At 34.5% G+C, this 15,659-nt stretch overlaps 3 protein-coding genes across 5 annotated transcripts; 2 read left to right on the top strand and 1 right to left on the bottom strand.

The window, feature by feature from the left end:
* Positions 1 to 617: 617 nt before the first annotated feature.
* LOC125845385 (uncharacterized) lies at positions 618 to 2,167 on the bottom strand. Of its 3 annotated transcripts, none has more exons than XM_049524886.1 (3): positions 1,914 to 2,117; positions 1,632 to 1,709; positions 618 to 804 (listed from the first exon to the last, which is right to left on the bottom strand). In XM_049524886.1, the coding sequence occupies exons 1-3, from the start codon at positions 2,064 to 2,066 to the stop codon at positions 742 to 744; spliced, it is 294 nt and encodes a 97-aa protein (XP_049380843.1). In that variant the 5' UTR covers positions 2,067 to 2,117; the 3' UTR covers positions 618 to 741. The 3 variants fall into 3 exon arrangements, with proteins under 3 accessions (XP_049380843.1, XP_049380845.1, XP_049380844.1); XM_049524888.1 differs by lacking the exon at positions 618 to 804 and adding an exon at positions 1,264 to 1,499 and having other exon boundaries at positions 1,914 to 2,167; XM_049524887.1 differs by lacking the exon at positions 618 to 804 and adding an exon at positions 1,264 to 1,502 and having other exon boundaries at positions 1,914 to 2,115.
* A 4,244-nt stretch (positions 2,168 to 6,411) lies between these two features.
* Positions 6,412 to 10,668, top strand: LOC125845364 (uncharacterized). Its single transcript, XM_049524864.1, has 4 exons — positions 6,412 to 6,588; positions 7,855 to 7,944; positions 9,534 to 9,801; positions 10,080 to 10,668. Exons 1-4 carry the CDS (start codon positions 6,546 to 6,548, stop codon positions 10,450 to 10,452), a joined length of 774 nt encoding a protein of 257 aa, XP_049380821.1. The 5' UTR covers positions 6,412 to 6,545; the 3' UTR covers positions 10,453 to 10,668.
* A 562-nt stretch (positions 10,669 to 11,230) lies between these two features.
* LOC125845372 (uncharacterized protein At2g38710) lies at positions 11,231 to 15,245 on the top strand. The gene is made up of 5 exons (XM_049524871.1): positions 11,231 to 11,605; positions 13,075 to 13,194; positions 13,756 to 13,870; positions 14,546 to 14,639; positions 14,763 to 15,245. Exons 1-5 carry the CDS (start codon positions 11,502 to 11,504, stop codon positions 14,957 to 14,959), a joined length of 630 nt encoding a protein of 209 aa, XP_049380828.1. The 5' UTR covers positions 11,231 to 11,501; the 3' UTR covers positions 14,960 to 15,245.
* Positions 15,246 to 15,659: the final 414 nt, after the last annotated feature.

Below are 15,659 nucleotides of genomic sequence, written 5' to 3' on the forward strand. Positions count from 1 at the left end.
AACCTAAAAAGCCAACAGACTCGCAATATTTTGCCATGGCTGTGCTATGTTGTTAGGAGGGGAGAAAGAGGAGGATGCATTCTTGGGTGTTTTACATTCCCATCCTTTCAGGTTGAAAAATCCATTACTTAAATGAAAGTAGATCTCGTGAAACATATTGAATATTTAACTATATATTATATACCTTGCTATAAGAACCTTGTGTACCAACTATTTAACCAAATCCAGTTCTTAAGGCCGTAACTATGTCAAATGGGCGAATTGGGTTGAAATCGAAGATATTAACATGAGTTGAAATAAATATTGAATTGGATCTTGACCTGCCCAAGTTTACTTTGAGCTCAAAAATGGGTTGAATCTTAACCCGCCCAATTTAACTCGCTTAATCTCAATAATTTTCACATAATGATATTTAACTTTTATAATCATAATTTGAATTTCAACTCAATTTTTTTAATAAAAAAGTAGCAAATTGATAGATAAATACTGAAAGATATTAAATAGATAATAATTCATACCTTCAATATAAGAAGGTATCTTAATAAAAAGCTTTAAAACGAGTTAAAATTGAAAGTTGAATTGAGCTCAATTAAGAATTCTCTTAAAATGGATTGTGATTGAACCCAATTCAAATTATCTTTATCTTGAGCCCAACCCTTGAAATTTTGGGCGGGTTTGACACCCCTAGCCGTAACCGAGTATATTACATCATCTTGTATTTTATACAAGAGATACATTAGTCTACAGAGTCTCCACTCCAACAGATGAACCAGGGTTAGCAGGGTCAATTCTACCCATGTTCTCCTGCACGATGAAACAATTATGATTCACAAGACAACAAATTACTAAGGGTCGTTTGGTTTGAATTAAAGTTATGATGAAATTAATTATAATAGATAGGATAAGTTATGATAACATTATTTTTTATTGAAGGTTTGATTTGTTGTATTCCAAATAATAAATTTTAAGAACAATTTATTTGTTTACAAAAATTCATGATTCATGAACGTAAAAAGTGATGTAACAAAAGGGTAGAAAGGGATATTTTTGTCATTTACCTATTTTATCCTGGAATAAGTTATCCCAAGATTACTACACCACCCAAGGGAAGGAATAACTTATCTCGATACTAATTATCAATTCCGAGATAAGTTATCCCAAACTTGCCAACCAAACAACAAACTAAATGATACTATAATTTAATCTCAAGACTATTTGGTATTATCCTTCCTACCAAACGACCATACGAGTACGAGTTGAAGATCAGACCAAAGAAAATAAACGATCTTGAGAATAGCATGTTTACAAGCATCATACACAACATGGAAAGACTACTAAAAGTGACATTATTATAATTAAACCATATTCTGTACAAGGACAAGCTCGAGGAGGAGCTTGACAGACGACACGGTCAGCTGACATTATTTCTATTAACAGGACCTGAAGGGAAAGGCTGCAGATAACCCACTTCAGCTCTTATGAGCCTCTTCTTCAGCCTTCTGCTAAAGAAAAAAATTGACAGTTATGAAGAAAGTTCCAAAATTATGTCTACGATCCGCGGAATTAGTCAAAATGCATGAAAACTGGCCAAACCAAAAACATTCTAATACTCCATCTGAAACAATACATACCTTATCAGCTTTCTCTCTCTCAGCTCTCTCCTTTTCAGCTTTCTTCCTCGCCTTCTCCATCCTCTCCCTTTCCATTTTCTATTTTCCCCCAAATAAAACAACAATTCAATAAATAATTCAAAATACCTAAACAAACACTCAAAAACTTCAAAATTACACATCTAAAACACCTCAATTCAATTTCAATTAACAACTAAACACTCCAAAACTCATCCATACTGTATCTCGTAAACACTCGATGCTAACATAACACATAAAAAATCGAATGAAAAAATATACTACCTGAATGTAAACAGCCTCTTTGGCACGTTCTTCTTCACTGAAAATTCGACCTTTGCTGTCGGAAAAGTAACGAAGGCCGGAAATCGATGATCTTCCACCACCTTCCATTAAACGACATACTCCACTGCTTGAAACGACAGATCTCATTGCCATATTCTGCTTTCTTCTGGATTTTTTATTTTTAATTGATCGAGAGGTGACAATAAGTTATATATATACAAATAAAATAAAATAATAAATCAGCTGAAGGTTCGAGCTGATTCTGCGCTCTCACGGATTTTGTTGCCACGTAGTGAGGCTCATATCTAATCAATGAATAATTAAAAGGAAAAAAATTACATAGTTATCCAAAAAAAGTATTTTTACACATTTTATATGTCAAATTTATAAGTAGCATGTTTAATTTGGTGTTTTTAAAAATAATATGTATTATATAATTATTTTTTAAAAAATTGTTTATAAAAAATACTCTTTATGAATTTGGTAGAAAAGATGTGAACAAGATTTGCATTGTGTCATTAACCGTGCATAAAAACTTTTGTATTATTAATAACATGAATTTTTCTATATTAGTTATACATAACATAATATCAGATAGAGTATATAAGTTGAAAAGTACCAAATAAGATATTGATAATACATGTAGTTAATGAATATATTATTTTTTCTAATGCATTCTATTAAAATGAATTGTTTGATAGACTTCATTAAAAATAAAAGACACTTTATCTCTATGTATTACTACAAGAGAAAAGATATAAAGACGCTATTAAAGTTGTTTCGTATTTGCATAAAGACATCTTAACTTTCAAAGTGTCTTATCACCCCACAAAACTATTTAATATCTTTGTAAATGAGTCATTTTGACCTATTCCCTCGCCTGGGTTGTTACCACGCACATGAGGCGCGTCATGCAGTGTTTTCACTGTCATGGACCAGTTTAAAAGTGTCACGTGTCATTTTCTTTCTTTATTATTAATTATTTAATTAATTTATGTCATCTTCCCCAAATTTAAACCCAAAATTGCCTTTGGTAGCTCTAATTTTTTGATTTCATGATTTTTTTTCATAGCAAGATCAACATTGGTGCTCTCTGTTTGACGACTTCATCATCTTCCCCAAGAAATAAGATACCATTGTTGGCTAAAATCTGTTTCTAGGGCTTTGAAAAAATGTGCAGAAACTTCTGGACCAATGAAGAATGTGATGTTCTTGTTCAACAAATTCAGAGTAAACACACACCCAAGCTTTGGATACTCCTGTCTCAACATCACAACTGGCCCTTTAAGAAAACGAATCAACCCACTAACAATAGGCCATGCTTTAATCACTGAATGCAAACGCTTCTTAGATTTAGGCATAATTAGTGCAGATATGAGCTTTGCTACCAAAAGATTGCAACTAAAAGCAACCCCACATTCAAAATTTTATTGTCACCTAACTCCATAGCTGAATAAAAAACCTTGAATGAAGAAAAATTAATGGAAATTTCTTTTTCAGGAGAGAATGATGATAGTCATAGTGGAGGCGCAAGCCAAACAGAGAAGAAAAGGAAAGGAGAAGACGACTTTTCTTCAAAGAATAGGGTTGGGTAGTGTTGAACTCTATCATAGGGAGTGAGCAACACGCGCGACTACATAAACGAGGGAATGAGTCAAAATACAAAGATATTAAATAGTTCTATGGGTTAATATGACATTTTGAAAGTTAAGATATCTTTATGCAAATACGAGACAATTTTGATGGTGTTTGTATGTGTCACGACCCAAAAATGGACGTGATGACACTCGTCTTATCCCACCAAGACAAGTCAGCCTAACACTCACCCATTACAATAAAATGCGAAAAATTCATAATGAACTCAAAATTACCCCTAAAATCTGGTTGTCACGTGTACAAGCCTTTAAAGTATTACAATAGATTTGAAAGAAAACGTAAGTCTCAAATGATGTTGTCTCTAAAATAGAACAATATCATAAATAGGTGTAAGAAGGTCCGCTGAGATGACAAACAGCTACCTCACAAATCTCCAAGAAGCCTAGGAAAATAAGAGAATGGAAAGTATCACAAAATCCAGGCTCATAACCTACAAAAAAATTGTAGAAGCAAGGAGTGAGTACCAAACCACACGGTACTCAGCAAGTACACCTCTAAACACAAGCTAAGGGAATAGAATACGGGTACTCTTTCCACTCCAACCAAACCTCCACAACTACAACCTACATAAAACCAGTCCAACCTAACAGTTCACAGTTTACATAGCACCCAGCTCAACAACAATCACTTTAACAAATTACATATCCTCAACAACAAACTCAATATTCATTAATCACAACTTTCACAAAAAGGCACTCATAAATATCAATAACACACAAGATCAAGTTCATCAAATAGAGGTAATCAAACATCAAGTACTTTTCAATAAAACACATAATCATCAAAAATGAATGATGTCATGAGATGTAATACAATATGACACCATGAAATGATATGCCTCAAAATACCAAATACTCTCTCAACCGTATATACATGATACTCCTTGGAAATACATCGAGAGTTCATGACCCATGGGGGACTTGCAAGGTCCATATACCGACACGGATGATCTTCACGTGTCTGTGCGGACGATCTCAACGCACTATCATAAATCAAATAAATTTCGCACGAACGATCTCCACATGCCCAAATTATAATCTTAACATCTCACCATCCCTAGCACGAACAATCTCCACGTGCCCAACTTATACTCAATCTCATGTCAATGTATGTGCACAATATGATTTCAATAAAATAGATGATGCATCTCAATCAACTATTAATATGATATGTAATCACCTCAACTATCACCAGTATACGGGTTCATTAAAGAACACAATCGCACATAATAAATCAAGTCAATAATATATCAACTAATGCCCATATGCTCATATGCTTTAACATTCTCGAATTACAATCCACATTCTATAGTAATAAAAATTCCCTTTATAACACTGGTACTCGTACCAATGCCCGTCACAAACAATTCTCAACACATCACACACAAACAATTAATCACATTGCCTTTTATTACCCCCTTTTCAGCATTAGAATAAATCAGTGTGGACAAGTTAACCCATCTCCAAGTCTCATTACCCCCAAACACATATTATAAGGAAATACACGAATTCCATACACTTAACAAGGGTTTAGAAATTCACTTGCCTAAAAAAATAGAACGATCACTTTGGGACTTGAGCCTTCCCCTTTCTTTGGGCTTCCAAATCAATACAATCTATTCAAATAAATAGTCACAATAAGGATTTTAAAACTAACAACATCCATACTAGTATATGTCTAGCTTAGACCCAAAAATTCACTCAAATTTATAATCAATTTATTTATCTTGCTAACATGTCAACACTCATATTTTCCAAATTTCAAGTTTGGGGTTTATTCTCAATATCTCCAGATAACATAATTTTAATGATCTTTATATATCACAATACACCCACTAATTAACTACATATAACATGTATCAAAGCTATGATAATTATTATAATGATAGGAATTATAAGACTCATTTGAAAAGGAAAAGAAGAAACAGTACATTAACCTCTTATAATAATAATATATTTTCTTTTGTTGCAAAGCTAAAAGTCCTTCTTCCAAACACGTACAACATCATCATTCGCACCTTTGTTTTCCGCCCAATTAACAAACTACAAAATAATTTCTATTTCATTACATACCTAGTTATAGGATATTAAAGATTTAGCTACTAGTTACCTGAACAATATTTCTCCGGTGGTTAATTATTCAAACACCACCTCACAATTATTATTGGTCAATTATTAATTATAATTATAGTCATTATACATGACATAATTGTTATGCAAATTCATACGACCAAATCAAGAAAACACCAAAAGCATTACTTAAGTATATGATCACCGCATGAATTCTACTTGCCCTCCTATTGATATTGTTGTAACTTTAGGAATAAATTTACTCAAAGTATCTTACCTGGAGATCGTCCTCTTCGTTGCAGATGCGGCGACCACACATCTTTTAGGGTAGTTTTTATTTCTTTAAAGAATAATAATAATAATAATTATAAATTTAAAGAGACAAACTCCATTAAATTATATTAATATTTATATATCAAGTGGTATAAGTTCTTAAATAAATGATCACTTTAGCCCATTAACTATCGATTAAGTCAAATATCTACAATTACCCATCAATTAATTAACTAAAGTTAAACGAATAGTTCAAAATTTCCAAAAATAATCTACCGGGTCATTACATTATGTCTATTAGTAACTTGTTTGATTGAGTTTGGTACAATTTTCAACCATCATTAGTTATGTACTTTATTTATAGCATAAAGCAAAGAGTTTTCAAGCATGCATTTGTATTTGTATGATTAAAGACGTGTAACGATTCCGTAATTTTTAAACACTATATAAAAATAATTTCTTCATAATTAATACAAATATATTAATAATATAAATATTAATTTTATACACTAGCGGAGCCTTATGCTAAGAACCATATCTGTCATTCTATGTTCCCCTTTTTCAGCAGCACCTGAATTTTGAGTTGGTTGGTGAAATTGAAATCTGGATTTAGAGAGGAGAAGAAGGGTAAAAGATGTATCATCCTACTAGAGGCGGCGTTCGTGGCGGCCGAGATCGTAAGCTTTCTTTGCTCATCTCTGGTTAATCTAGGGTTTCTTTGTTTTTCTTCTTCTTATAGTTCGTCATTTAAAGTATGACGTTTCATCAATTGTCAGTCTAATTTGCTTACATATGGTTAAAATTTGAGAGAATCGTCTTTCCTCGAACAAAGATCGAGGCTTTTCTTATTATGTATTGAAGTTGAAATTATTTGAGATATTATTAATTGTGGAATTATAGTATGTGGATTTATTGTTGTTACAAACGTAATCAGATTTACTCCCAGCACTCAGTAGGGTTAGATAGGAAGATATGAAGGTTGAGGATAAAGGTAGAAGGTTAATAGATAGTGGAGTCTCTTATCCGTATATGTTGTTATTTGTTGTTGCTACTTGTTCTGTTCTTAGCTGTTTTCAGCATGGCTTCTTCAGTATTGCATTTGTTTTACACACTTGGTTTTTGATATGCTTACTCGAGCCGAAGGTGTATTGAAAATGGTCTCTCTACCTTCACAAGGGAGGTGTAAGGCCGAGTACACACCACCCTCCTTAAACCCCACTTGTAGTGTAATGGGTTACATTGGTTATGTTGTTGTTGTTGTTGTTACCCTCTAGGATTAGAATAGAAAAGTTTTAGGAGTTATAAACAACAGCAATTACTGTTTTGGTGTAAGGCAGAGGATCTGTGAAGAAGGAAAATTAAGGTTGGGTTCTCGAGATGATGTTCAATGCATGCTTGTTTTATGATAGTTTGATGTCTGTATTTTGCAAGTCCATGTTTATATTTGCTTGATAAAAAAAGGCCATGTTTCCATTTGTCAGATTCAGGAGTTTTCTGGTACTTGCTGCTTGTATAAGTTGTATTGAGTGAGTGATGCATGTGGTCCAACAAATAAGTTCCTATTTATAAGTGCAGCTAGATGTGGTCTGCTTTCTTGGTTCTCGTTTCTGCTTATTATACATGTCTCTTTGTCTCCCTTTTTATTTTTTCCCTTATCTAAATGTTGCTCCTTTTTGTTGGGGTTCTGGCTTATCGGTCTAATTCCGTGACAGAAGTTATGAGACAGCTGCATAGATATAAGAATCAGTATATCTTAGCTCTTCCTAGAGTCATAAATTTTGAGTTGTAATGCTTTCTAGTTCAAACACGCTTAATGAAGTTTTCCTGTAGATGGCATAGGAGGTTCTTCCACAAAATTTGTTCTTGTTTTTCTGGAGATCAAGCTGTTAAATTCTTGTCCTAATCTCTAGTGTTCCTAATGTATTATTTCTTTGCTGCAACAGAATTTAGCTGGGATGATGTGAAGGTTGATAAACATCGAGAAAATTATATAGGTCATAGTGTCAAAGCAGCAGTTGGGAGATGGCAGAAAGGTATATATTCTTGTTCTCAAATTATACAATTGCAATTACTGGAAATTAGTCGATAAGAAACATATATATATATATATAGTCGATGAGAAACATATTGCTTCTGCTGTTTTCCCCAAGGCCATTGTAAATTAAAGGATGGTATATATGTTCATCCCTATGAGTAAGAGCTTTTTTTTTTCTCTGAAGATTGTAGATACGAAAAAAAAAATATATTCTTGAAGCATAACAATTAACTGCAATGTGAAGTACTTCATGGTATTTTTTTTATTTGCTGCCCCAAGTTCAGAGCACAAATTCTGTTATCTATTACTATACGCCATAAGTTGTTGATTTTGCCGGAACTTCTGGTTGTATGTTGTATTGAGTCTTTGATCAAGTATAGTTTAGTCAAGCATGTGATAGAATGCTAAGATAAGTGTACTTTGGAATAAATGAATTCACATCAAATATGTTAATGTCATAAAATGCATGTACAAAGGAGCAATCAGAAGTGTGAGACCAGTAGGAAGAAATATAAAGGAGCTAACTATTTTTTCTCGAAACAGGTAAGTAAGGAGTTTAGTATATTCGTGGATTTTTATTCCAAGGGTCTTCTCTGTGCTTGAATTTAATCATGCTAAGGTTGGATGAGATAAACAATAGTTTATAGGATGATGTTAGATGGCACATGTACCTGCTGATGATATTGTGTCAATTGATGAGACTAACGAGATGAACAAATTGGTGCTGTGAAGAAGCACTCAAGTGATTGAGGATTTTCAGACAAGTATAAATTAGATAGAATATATGCACAGGAAGTTTAGCTCTCATAAGAATGAAGTTGAAGTGCTATTAGGTCGAGATTATGGTACCTAAATGCAAATGATTCAAAAGTCTAGGTCATTGTCATGAAAAGCAAGCGCTTTGTCAATTAAAGTGACAAGGCGAGGGGAGGTTGAAGAAGCACAAACTGGCCAAGCCCTTAGGTAATTAATTTTGTTTAAAAAATGGTAGCATTTTGTTAATAAAATCAGTACTAACTCAGTTCTTAGACAGTACTTGGAAAAGCCATATTTACAATAGAGTAAGAGAGAACTTCTAAACTGAAACATACAATCTTGTGCATATGCTACAGTGATTTGAGGTCTACCTCACCCCTTTTTTACACCCTCACTCACAGTAAGTTTCATGCTTAATAACCGTTTCATCTGGAGGTCTATGCAAAACATAAAAAACAATCTCAAGTGACCTCCACTCATTTATCCTTCATGTGTGCTACTTGTACCTTCTACTGAATGTAGTCATTTTTACCTTGGCTAATCTTGTATTCTCGGAGTAGATTTTGCTGCCCTGCTTTGTAGACTGTAATTATATTGAGTGTGAGGAGATGCATATTTGTACAAAGCTAGCTAGACAATATAGGTTTGAAGTCATAAATAACATGTTGGAATCCTGAGGTACTAAATCCATATTTTATCTGGGGTCCCAAGTGCTTTTTACTGGGGCAAGATGGGGGTATGTTGTACTGGACATTTTATTTCTTCATTTACATAGTCTTAACTAGTGGCATATTTTACATCTTGTTGTGGTGTTTTCTCCCCGCTGTACAGGGAAAGATCTTCATTGGTACACCCGCGATAAGAAATCCCAGGATAAGGATATGGAGGCAGCAAAAGAAGAAATACGTAGGATTAAAGAAGAGGAGGAGCAGTCAATGAGGGAGGCTCTGGGCTTAGCTCCTAAGCGTGCCACACGTCCTCAAGGTACTCGGCTAGACAAGCATGAGTTGTCTGAACTTGTCAAGAGAGGTTCAACTGCAGAAGACTTGGGAGCAGGGCATTCTGAAGCAGCTCGGGTGGACGGTCTTGGTTTCTCAAAGTAAGTACTGATTTCACTAGCATTGAATGTTCTCTTAAGATTTTTGTGGTTCTTATTGGTCATTTTATTTCACCTGTTGCGCTTTATGTGCTCTATTTCTCCTCGCCCTCGTCTCTGAATTTCATTGCTAGTTGGGGAATAGGGGCTTGACATTGAAGATGGAAAGGTTGTAGAGTAAACTAAATTATGAGTTAAAGAAAATAATAATGGATTTTTGTTTCTTCTTTATTCTATACGGGTGCCTAAATCCTAATCATGTTTGTTAACGCATTCTGCAGATTGCCCAAACCTTGGGAAGAACCAACTTCACCATCAGCTTTTCCATCTAATCCAGTCGATGAGCCTGTAGAAAAGATTAATGCAAATCTCCCTGCTGTTGCACCCCTACAGAATGAAGAAGAGTCCGAGGATGAAAGGAGCCAAAAGAAGAAGAGGCGAGAAGAGAAGAGACGGGAAAAGGATGAGAGGAGAGAGAAGCGACATTTGCATGATACAAATGATAGGAGGAAGCATTCCCGCGATTCAGATGAGAGGAGGAAACGTTCCCGTGATTCTGACGGTAAGAGGAAGCACACCCACGATTCAGATGACAGGAAGAAACACAAGAAAGACAAGGAGAAGAGAAGAAGACATGATTCTGATTCAGATTAAACTTAAATCCCTGTAGTTATTGTGTGCTTGCTATCATTTACCTTAACAATTTAATTCTGATTATTTGTGTTGGATTCAGTTTGTTCTGAATAGTTGTGTTGGATTCAGTTTGTTCTGTTGTTGCCAGTAGTGGAATATGCAAATTTGTGTTGTATTTAGAGGGAAAAGGGTCCAAATATACTCTTCAACTTATATTTATTGGTTAGCTTTGTTTTCGGCTATTTATACCCCTGTCGTTACTAAAAATTAGCAAAGACAACCTAAATTTGATGGATGACTCTAAATCGACTTTGATTTCCAGATTTCACTCTAAATTAACCGATCTTAGGATAAATATTTTCGAAGTATGTGGATATAGTAGTAAGATATGAAAGAAGTAAATATACGAATAATTGTGGGAGATTTAACATTCTAAAACCATTATAAATAAAAAAAATTATCAAAAGAGTTTTGGATGAACCCTCAGTTACAATTGTAACTCAAATAGAACAAAAAATAAAACTAGTTTCAAATTTATCTCAAAATTATTATTCTTATCTCAGGTACCAAACGATATAAAAGTTGTCAATGTTGCTATCAAGTCTTTTACGTAAATAATGATAGTTTCCAGCAATCGAGGGACTTTTTTGGCCATTCTCTAGAAGGTTGTTCCATGACGAAATTATCAATGCGAAAAAATAATTTAAACTATTAAATTATTCCTATCCAAACAAAATATAAAAAATACTGGCTTTTCCACTAGTCTAAATAATATAATAATAATAATTCTTGGGAAACCATTAAAGCAAAAAAAAAAAACTCAAAAAAGTGCCCAAAGTGGAAAAAGGAAGAGGAATTCTCACAAGGCTCTTTGCTTTGTTCTTATTCTGCAATCTGTACCCATTTCTGCTTAGGATTTGTTAGGCACATAGGAAAAAAGGGGAAAAAAACCCCTTTTTTAGAATCTTCAATTTGACTGAAATTTGATCTATTGATTTGTTAAACTGTTAATTGAAAGATCGATTCTTGTTTTGTGTGAAATTTGATTGAATTTAGCAGGGAGGAAAAAGATGGTGTCTGCAAATAGGGAGATGGCTGTTTACTGTTTTGATACATTGGTGTCTCACTACAACAAGGAACAACCTCCTCCTCCTGCTTTTGATGAGGGTGAACAGTAAGCTAATTTTTCTCTTTGTCCCTTTTTGTTTTAGCTTAAAATTAGAGACACTCATATTGATATTCTTGCAAAGTTTGTGTCTTTTTTTGTTTTCTTGTAGATGGGGTGTCTTTAATTTTTGTATGCATGTATTTGAGTTGAGCTTCTTTTTAGAGTTGGATGTGGAGGTGCTTACCATCTGAGCAACCCATATATGAGTTGAGCTTAGACGAAGAAGTGATGATTCATATAGCTGACCCTAACTTGATTGGGAGTTGGGACTGAGTCCTAATTGTTGTTGTTGATGCAATGTGTGAACATATCCTTATTACCCTTTTGTGAATGTGACAAGTTTAACTTCCCGTCTGGAGATATGTGCAGTTTTTATATGCATTTATATGGGTTGAGTTTAAACGAATAAGTGATGATTCATATAGCCGACCTTAACTTGATTGGAAGTTGGGACTGAGTCTTTATTGTTGCTGTTGTTGCAATGTGTTGACATATCTTTATTACCCTTTTGTGAATGTGACATGTTTAACTTCCCTCCTTGAGATATGTGCAATTTTTATATGCATGTATATGAGTTGAGTTTAAACGAAGAAGTGATGATTCATATAGATGACCCTAACTTAGTTGGGACTGGGTCCTAATTGTTGTTATTGCTATGTGTGAACATATCTTTGTTACCCTTTTGTGGCATAGTTTGTGGGGAATGTGTAAATTCCCTCCTGGAGATATGTGCAGTTTCTCTATCTTTATATTGGAATGAGTTGGATTCTTTTGTACAAGTTACTTACTCAAGTGTTTACAGGGGAACAGTTTATTTTCTTGGTTGCATGGTGCTGAGGCCTTGGAATAGGAAGGGTCAATGCTGTTTCAATCCTTTTGTGTTCTTGAATCTGGAAACTTACCTGTTTATTTTGTTGTTTAGTGCCAACTGGAAATGATGTGCTCGCAAGATGTGATTCTAACTTTTACTGAGAAAAAAGATGTGATTTTTAGCTTCTTCCATTCCAATTGCGTCACTTGTTACTCTTTATAAGTGTTGCTTTGTCATGGCCTTTTCAAAATTGTATTTTCCTTTATATCAAAACATTTTTTTAAATAAGATTTTTATGTAGGGCATTCCGTTTCTATTGGAATCTTCCCTTTCTTTATATTCCCCCCCACCCCACCCCCACCACCACCACCAAATTTCTAATCGTTAGTCTTCCTTGAAACATCTTTTTCTTTCATCAAGTGAAGGTCTGTGTTCCACGAAGCTTGTTCTATTAACTGTCTATGTATTTTGTTCTCATGACAAAATGTTCTTTATAGTCTTAATAAGTTGGAAAACACATCTGCTTTTGGACGGGGTAAGGATTTTTGGGTGTCCCTTTTTGTAAGCTAACATCATTCTTAGTCTTTCATCTGTAACTCATGAAATGACAAACCAATACAAAAATAAATTTGGATTTTGCTCTCATGCTCAAACTGCATTTCAGCCCGCTGTTTGTGACTTGGAAGAAAGTGGTGAATGGTGGGGAGCCTCGTTTGCGCGGATGCATCGGCACTCTGGAAGCTCGCTGCATTGTTAATGGCTTTAAGGATTATGCTCTGACAAGGTAAATTGCAAGTGAAGTTCTTATATTTGAAGTACTTTTTTTTTTCTCTTTGCAATTCTATTTCATGTTTGTTAGCTAATAAATAGGAATGATATTAAGATAATTGAGCTTCATTATGTGACAAAGAATTTGTTGAATCAAAGCTGATTATTATTGGCAAAACTGTTTGAAGGATTACATTAGTTGTTTGGCTTGTGTATGTTTGATACATTTTCTATCAATTTATTGGACACTTCTTGGGCATCTGAAAGCATTCTATTTCATACTGGTATTGTACTATACTCATGATTCAGTATGTTAGTATGCAGAAAAATGAATCTTGAGATTTTTTGCACTTTAATCTCTTCGGTTTCACTGTTTGAGTATAAATGACGTTTTACACTTCCTTTTCCTTGTGCTGACTTGCTTTGAAACCTTAAGTTTGTCACACTCTTGGGTTCTTAAGAAAGTGAATTGCTTGCTGCTTTTATTTTCTTAAATTTTGTTCCAGCCTAAATAAAAACTTATGTTATATCTTATGACACTGTATCTACGTATTTACATATTTGAATTCATCTGCAGTGCTCTTAGGGACCGTCGTTTTCCTCCGATACAGGCTAAAGAGTTACCTACTTTACAGTGTACAGTTTCAATTCTCACTCATTATGAGACTGCAGCTAACTACCTTGATTGGGAGGTACTGCTTTTGAACTTACTTTGAATCTCTGATTCTTAAATCATGGAGGATATGAACATGTTTGTATGCTTGACATATCTTTTTGTGATTGCGTCATGGCTTTGTGGAGCAAATCCATGACCACCAAAAGAATTCAAATAAGAAGCAAATTTTGCCATAATTTAGACCGTCAGATTTCACTTCTTAGAATGGTGTTGAAACATTGCCTGCATTATTTGTTTCTAAGACGTTATACTGTACTTGGATGGGATGGTAGAGCTTAGTTTTGTTTGGAGTGACGTGCTATTAAAAATTTGTTACACAAGCATGACAATCAAATCTGCCTTTGGACTTGTATAACTCCCTAAACATGTAACGTGAAGCTTAGAACACAGTCGTCTTTTCTTCATTTTCTCCCTCATGCGAATCCAAATTCTGAAATCAAATGTCAGTCATCATTTTACATTTTCGAAACTCTCCTATTGGTTTTTAGATGATTCACCTTCTGTATGTTCTTTTGCTTGGGTAAGGTGGTCGGTGGTCATGATTCGTCAGTGTGTAAATCCTCGTCATTGTTGACATAATCATATGAGAATTTTTTTATATACTTGCATCCCTTTTTCTCAACAACTGCTTCTCTCTTGTTGGTTTGCTGTAGTAGTATTTTGTTCTCAGGAATGTAATGGCTTTGTTCAGGTAGGGAAGCATGGGATAATTATTGAATTTACTGACCCTAACTATAACACAAGAAGAAATGCCACGTACCTACCTGAGGTGGCTGCTCATGAAGGTAATTTTCTTCTCCCTTACCTATCACCGACACAGAATGTTGTGCATCTCATCTATTTAAGTTTTTCTGGCACTTGTCGAACTAGTTGAGCTGCAAGATGAACTTACTGAATTTTGTCTCCAGGGTGGACCGTTATAGAAGCAATTGACTCACTGATACGCAAAGCAGGTTATAATGGACCTATAACAGAATCATTGAGGAAGCAAATCCATCTAACTCGATACCAGAGCACATTATTTACTATGCAGTACAGTGAATATGTGGATCATGTGAAGGAAACCCGAGGTCTCGATCCAACTCTTAACGGTGTGAAACCTTGAACGTATGGATTGTTTGGAAGACTCTTCCACCTAAGACCAGTAGATGATTTTGGTTAAGTGGAAGATAAACCATTCTAAATTCATGGTTGGAATATGCTGTTATAATTCCAACCCTGTCTAGTGATTGTTTTCATAAATGTTTTACGTTGTTCTTCAAGACTGAAACTGAACTCATTTTCAGTGCTAAGTGCACCCAAAAAAAATTGGACTTCCAACAGTTTCTTTAAAAAGCTGTATTTGTGGCTATGTTGTTATAATATAACTGTCTGCTTTCTGTGGTTAAAAACTTATTCCTGTTAGCTATGTGCTTTAGTTCTCTACTTTAGAATTTGAGATACAAATCTTGAATACTTTCAAATTGCTGTGGGAATAATTTGTAGTTATTGCTGGTGTCTAGTTATTTACATGACTATTGTTGGGCTATGTTGCTTGGACTCTTCAATAAGTCTACAGGTGTGTGTCGGATACTCCAAAAGTAGTGCATTTTGGAGAATCCAACACTGGTGTGACAATATTTTTGGAGAGTTTGAGGAACATAGCGATTGGGTAAAGGTTGAGATTTTAGGTTCTTTCCAGATTTTCACTCTTGTTAAGAAAGCATCCATCTTGGGGCCTATTGAATTTTCTTGGATATTTGTTAGGGGTGTACATTACGGGGTTGGTTCGGGTTTTTTAAAAATCAAACCAAACCATTTGTATC

Source organism: Solanum stenotomum, chromosome 11 (assembly GCF_019186545.1).
Source record: "Solanum stenotomum isolate F172 chromosome 11, ASM1918654v1, whole genome shotgun sequence".
NCBI lineage: Eukaryota > Viridiplantae > Streptophyta > Magnoliopsida > Solanales > Solanaceae > Solanum > Solanum stenotomum.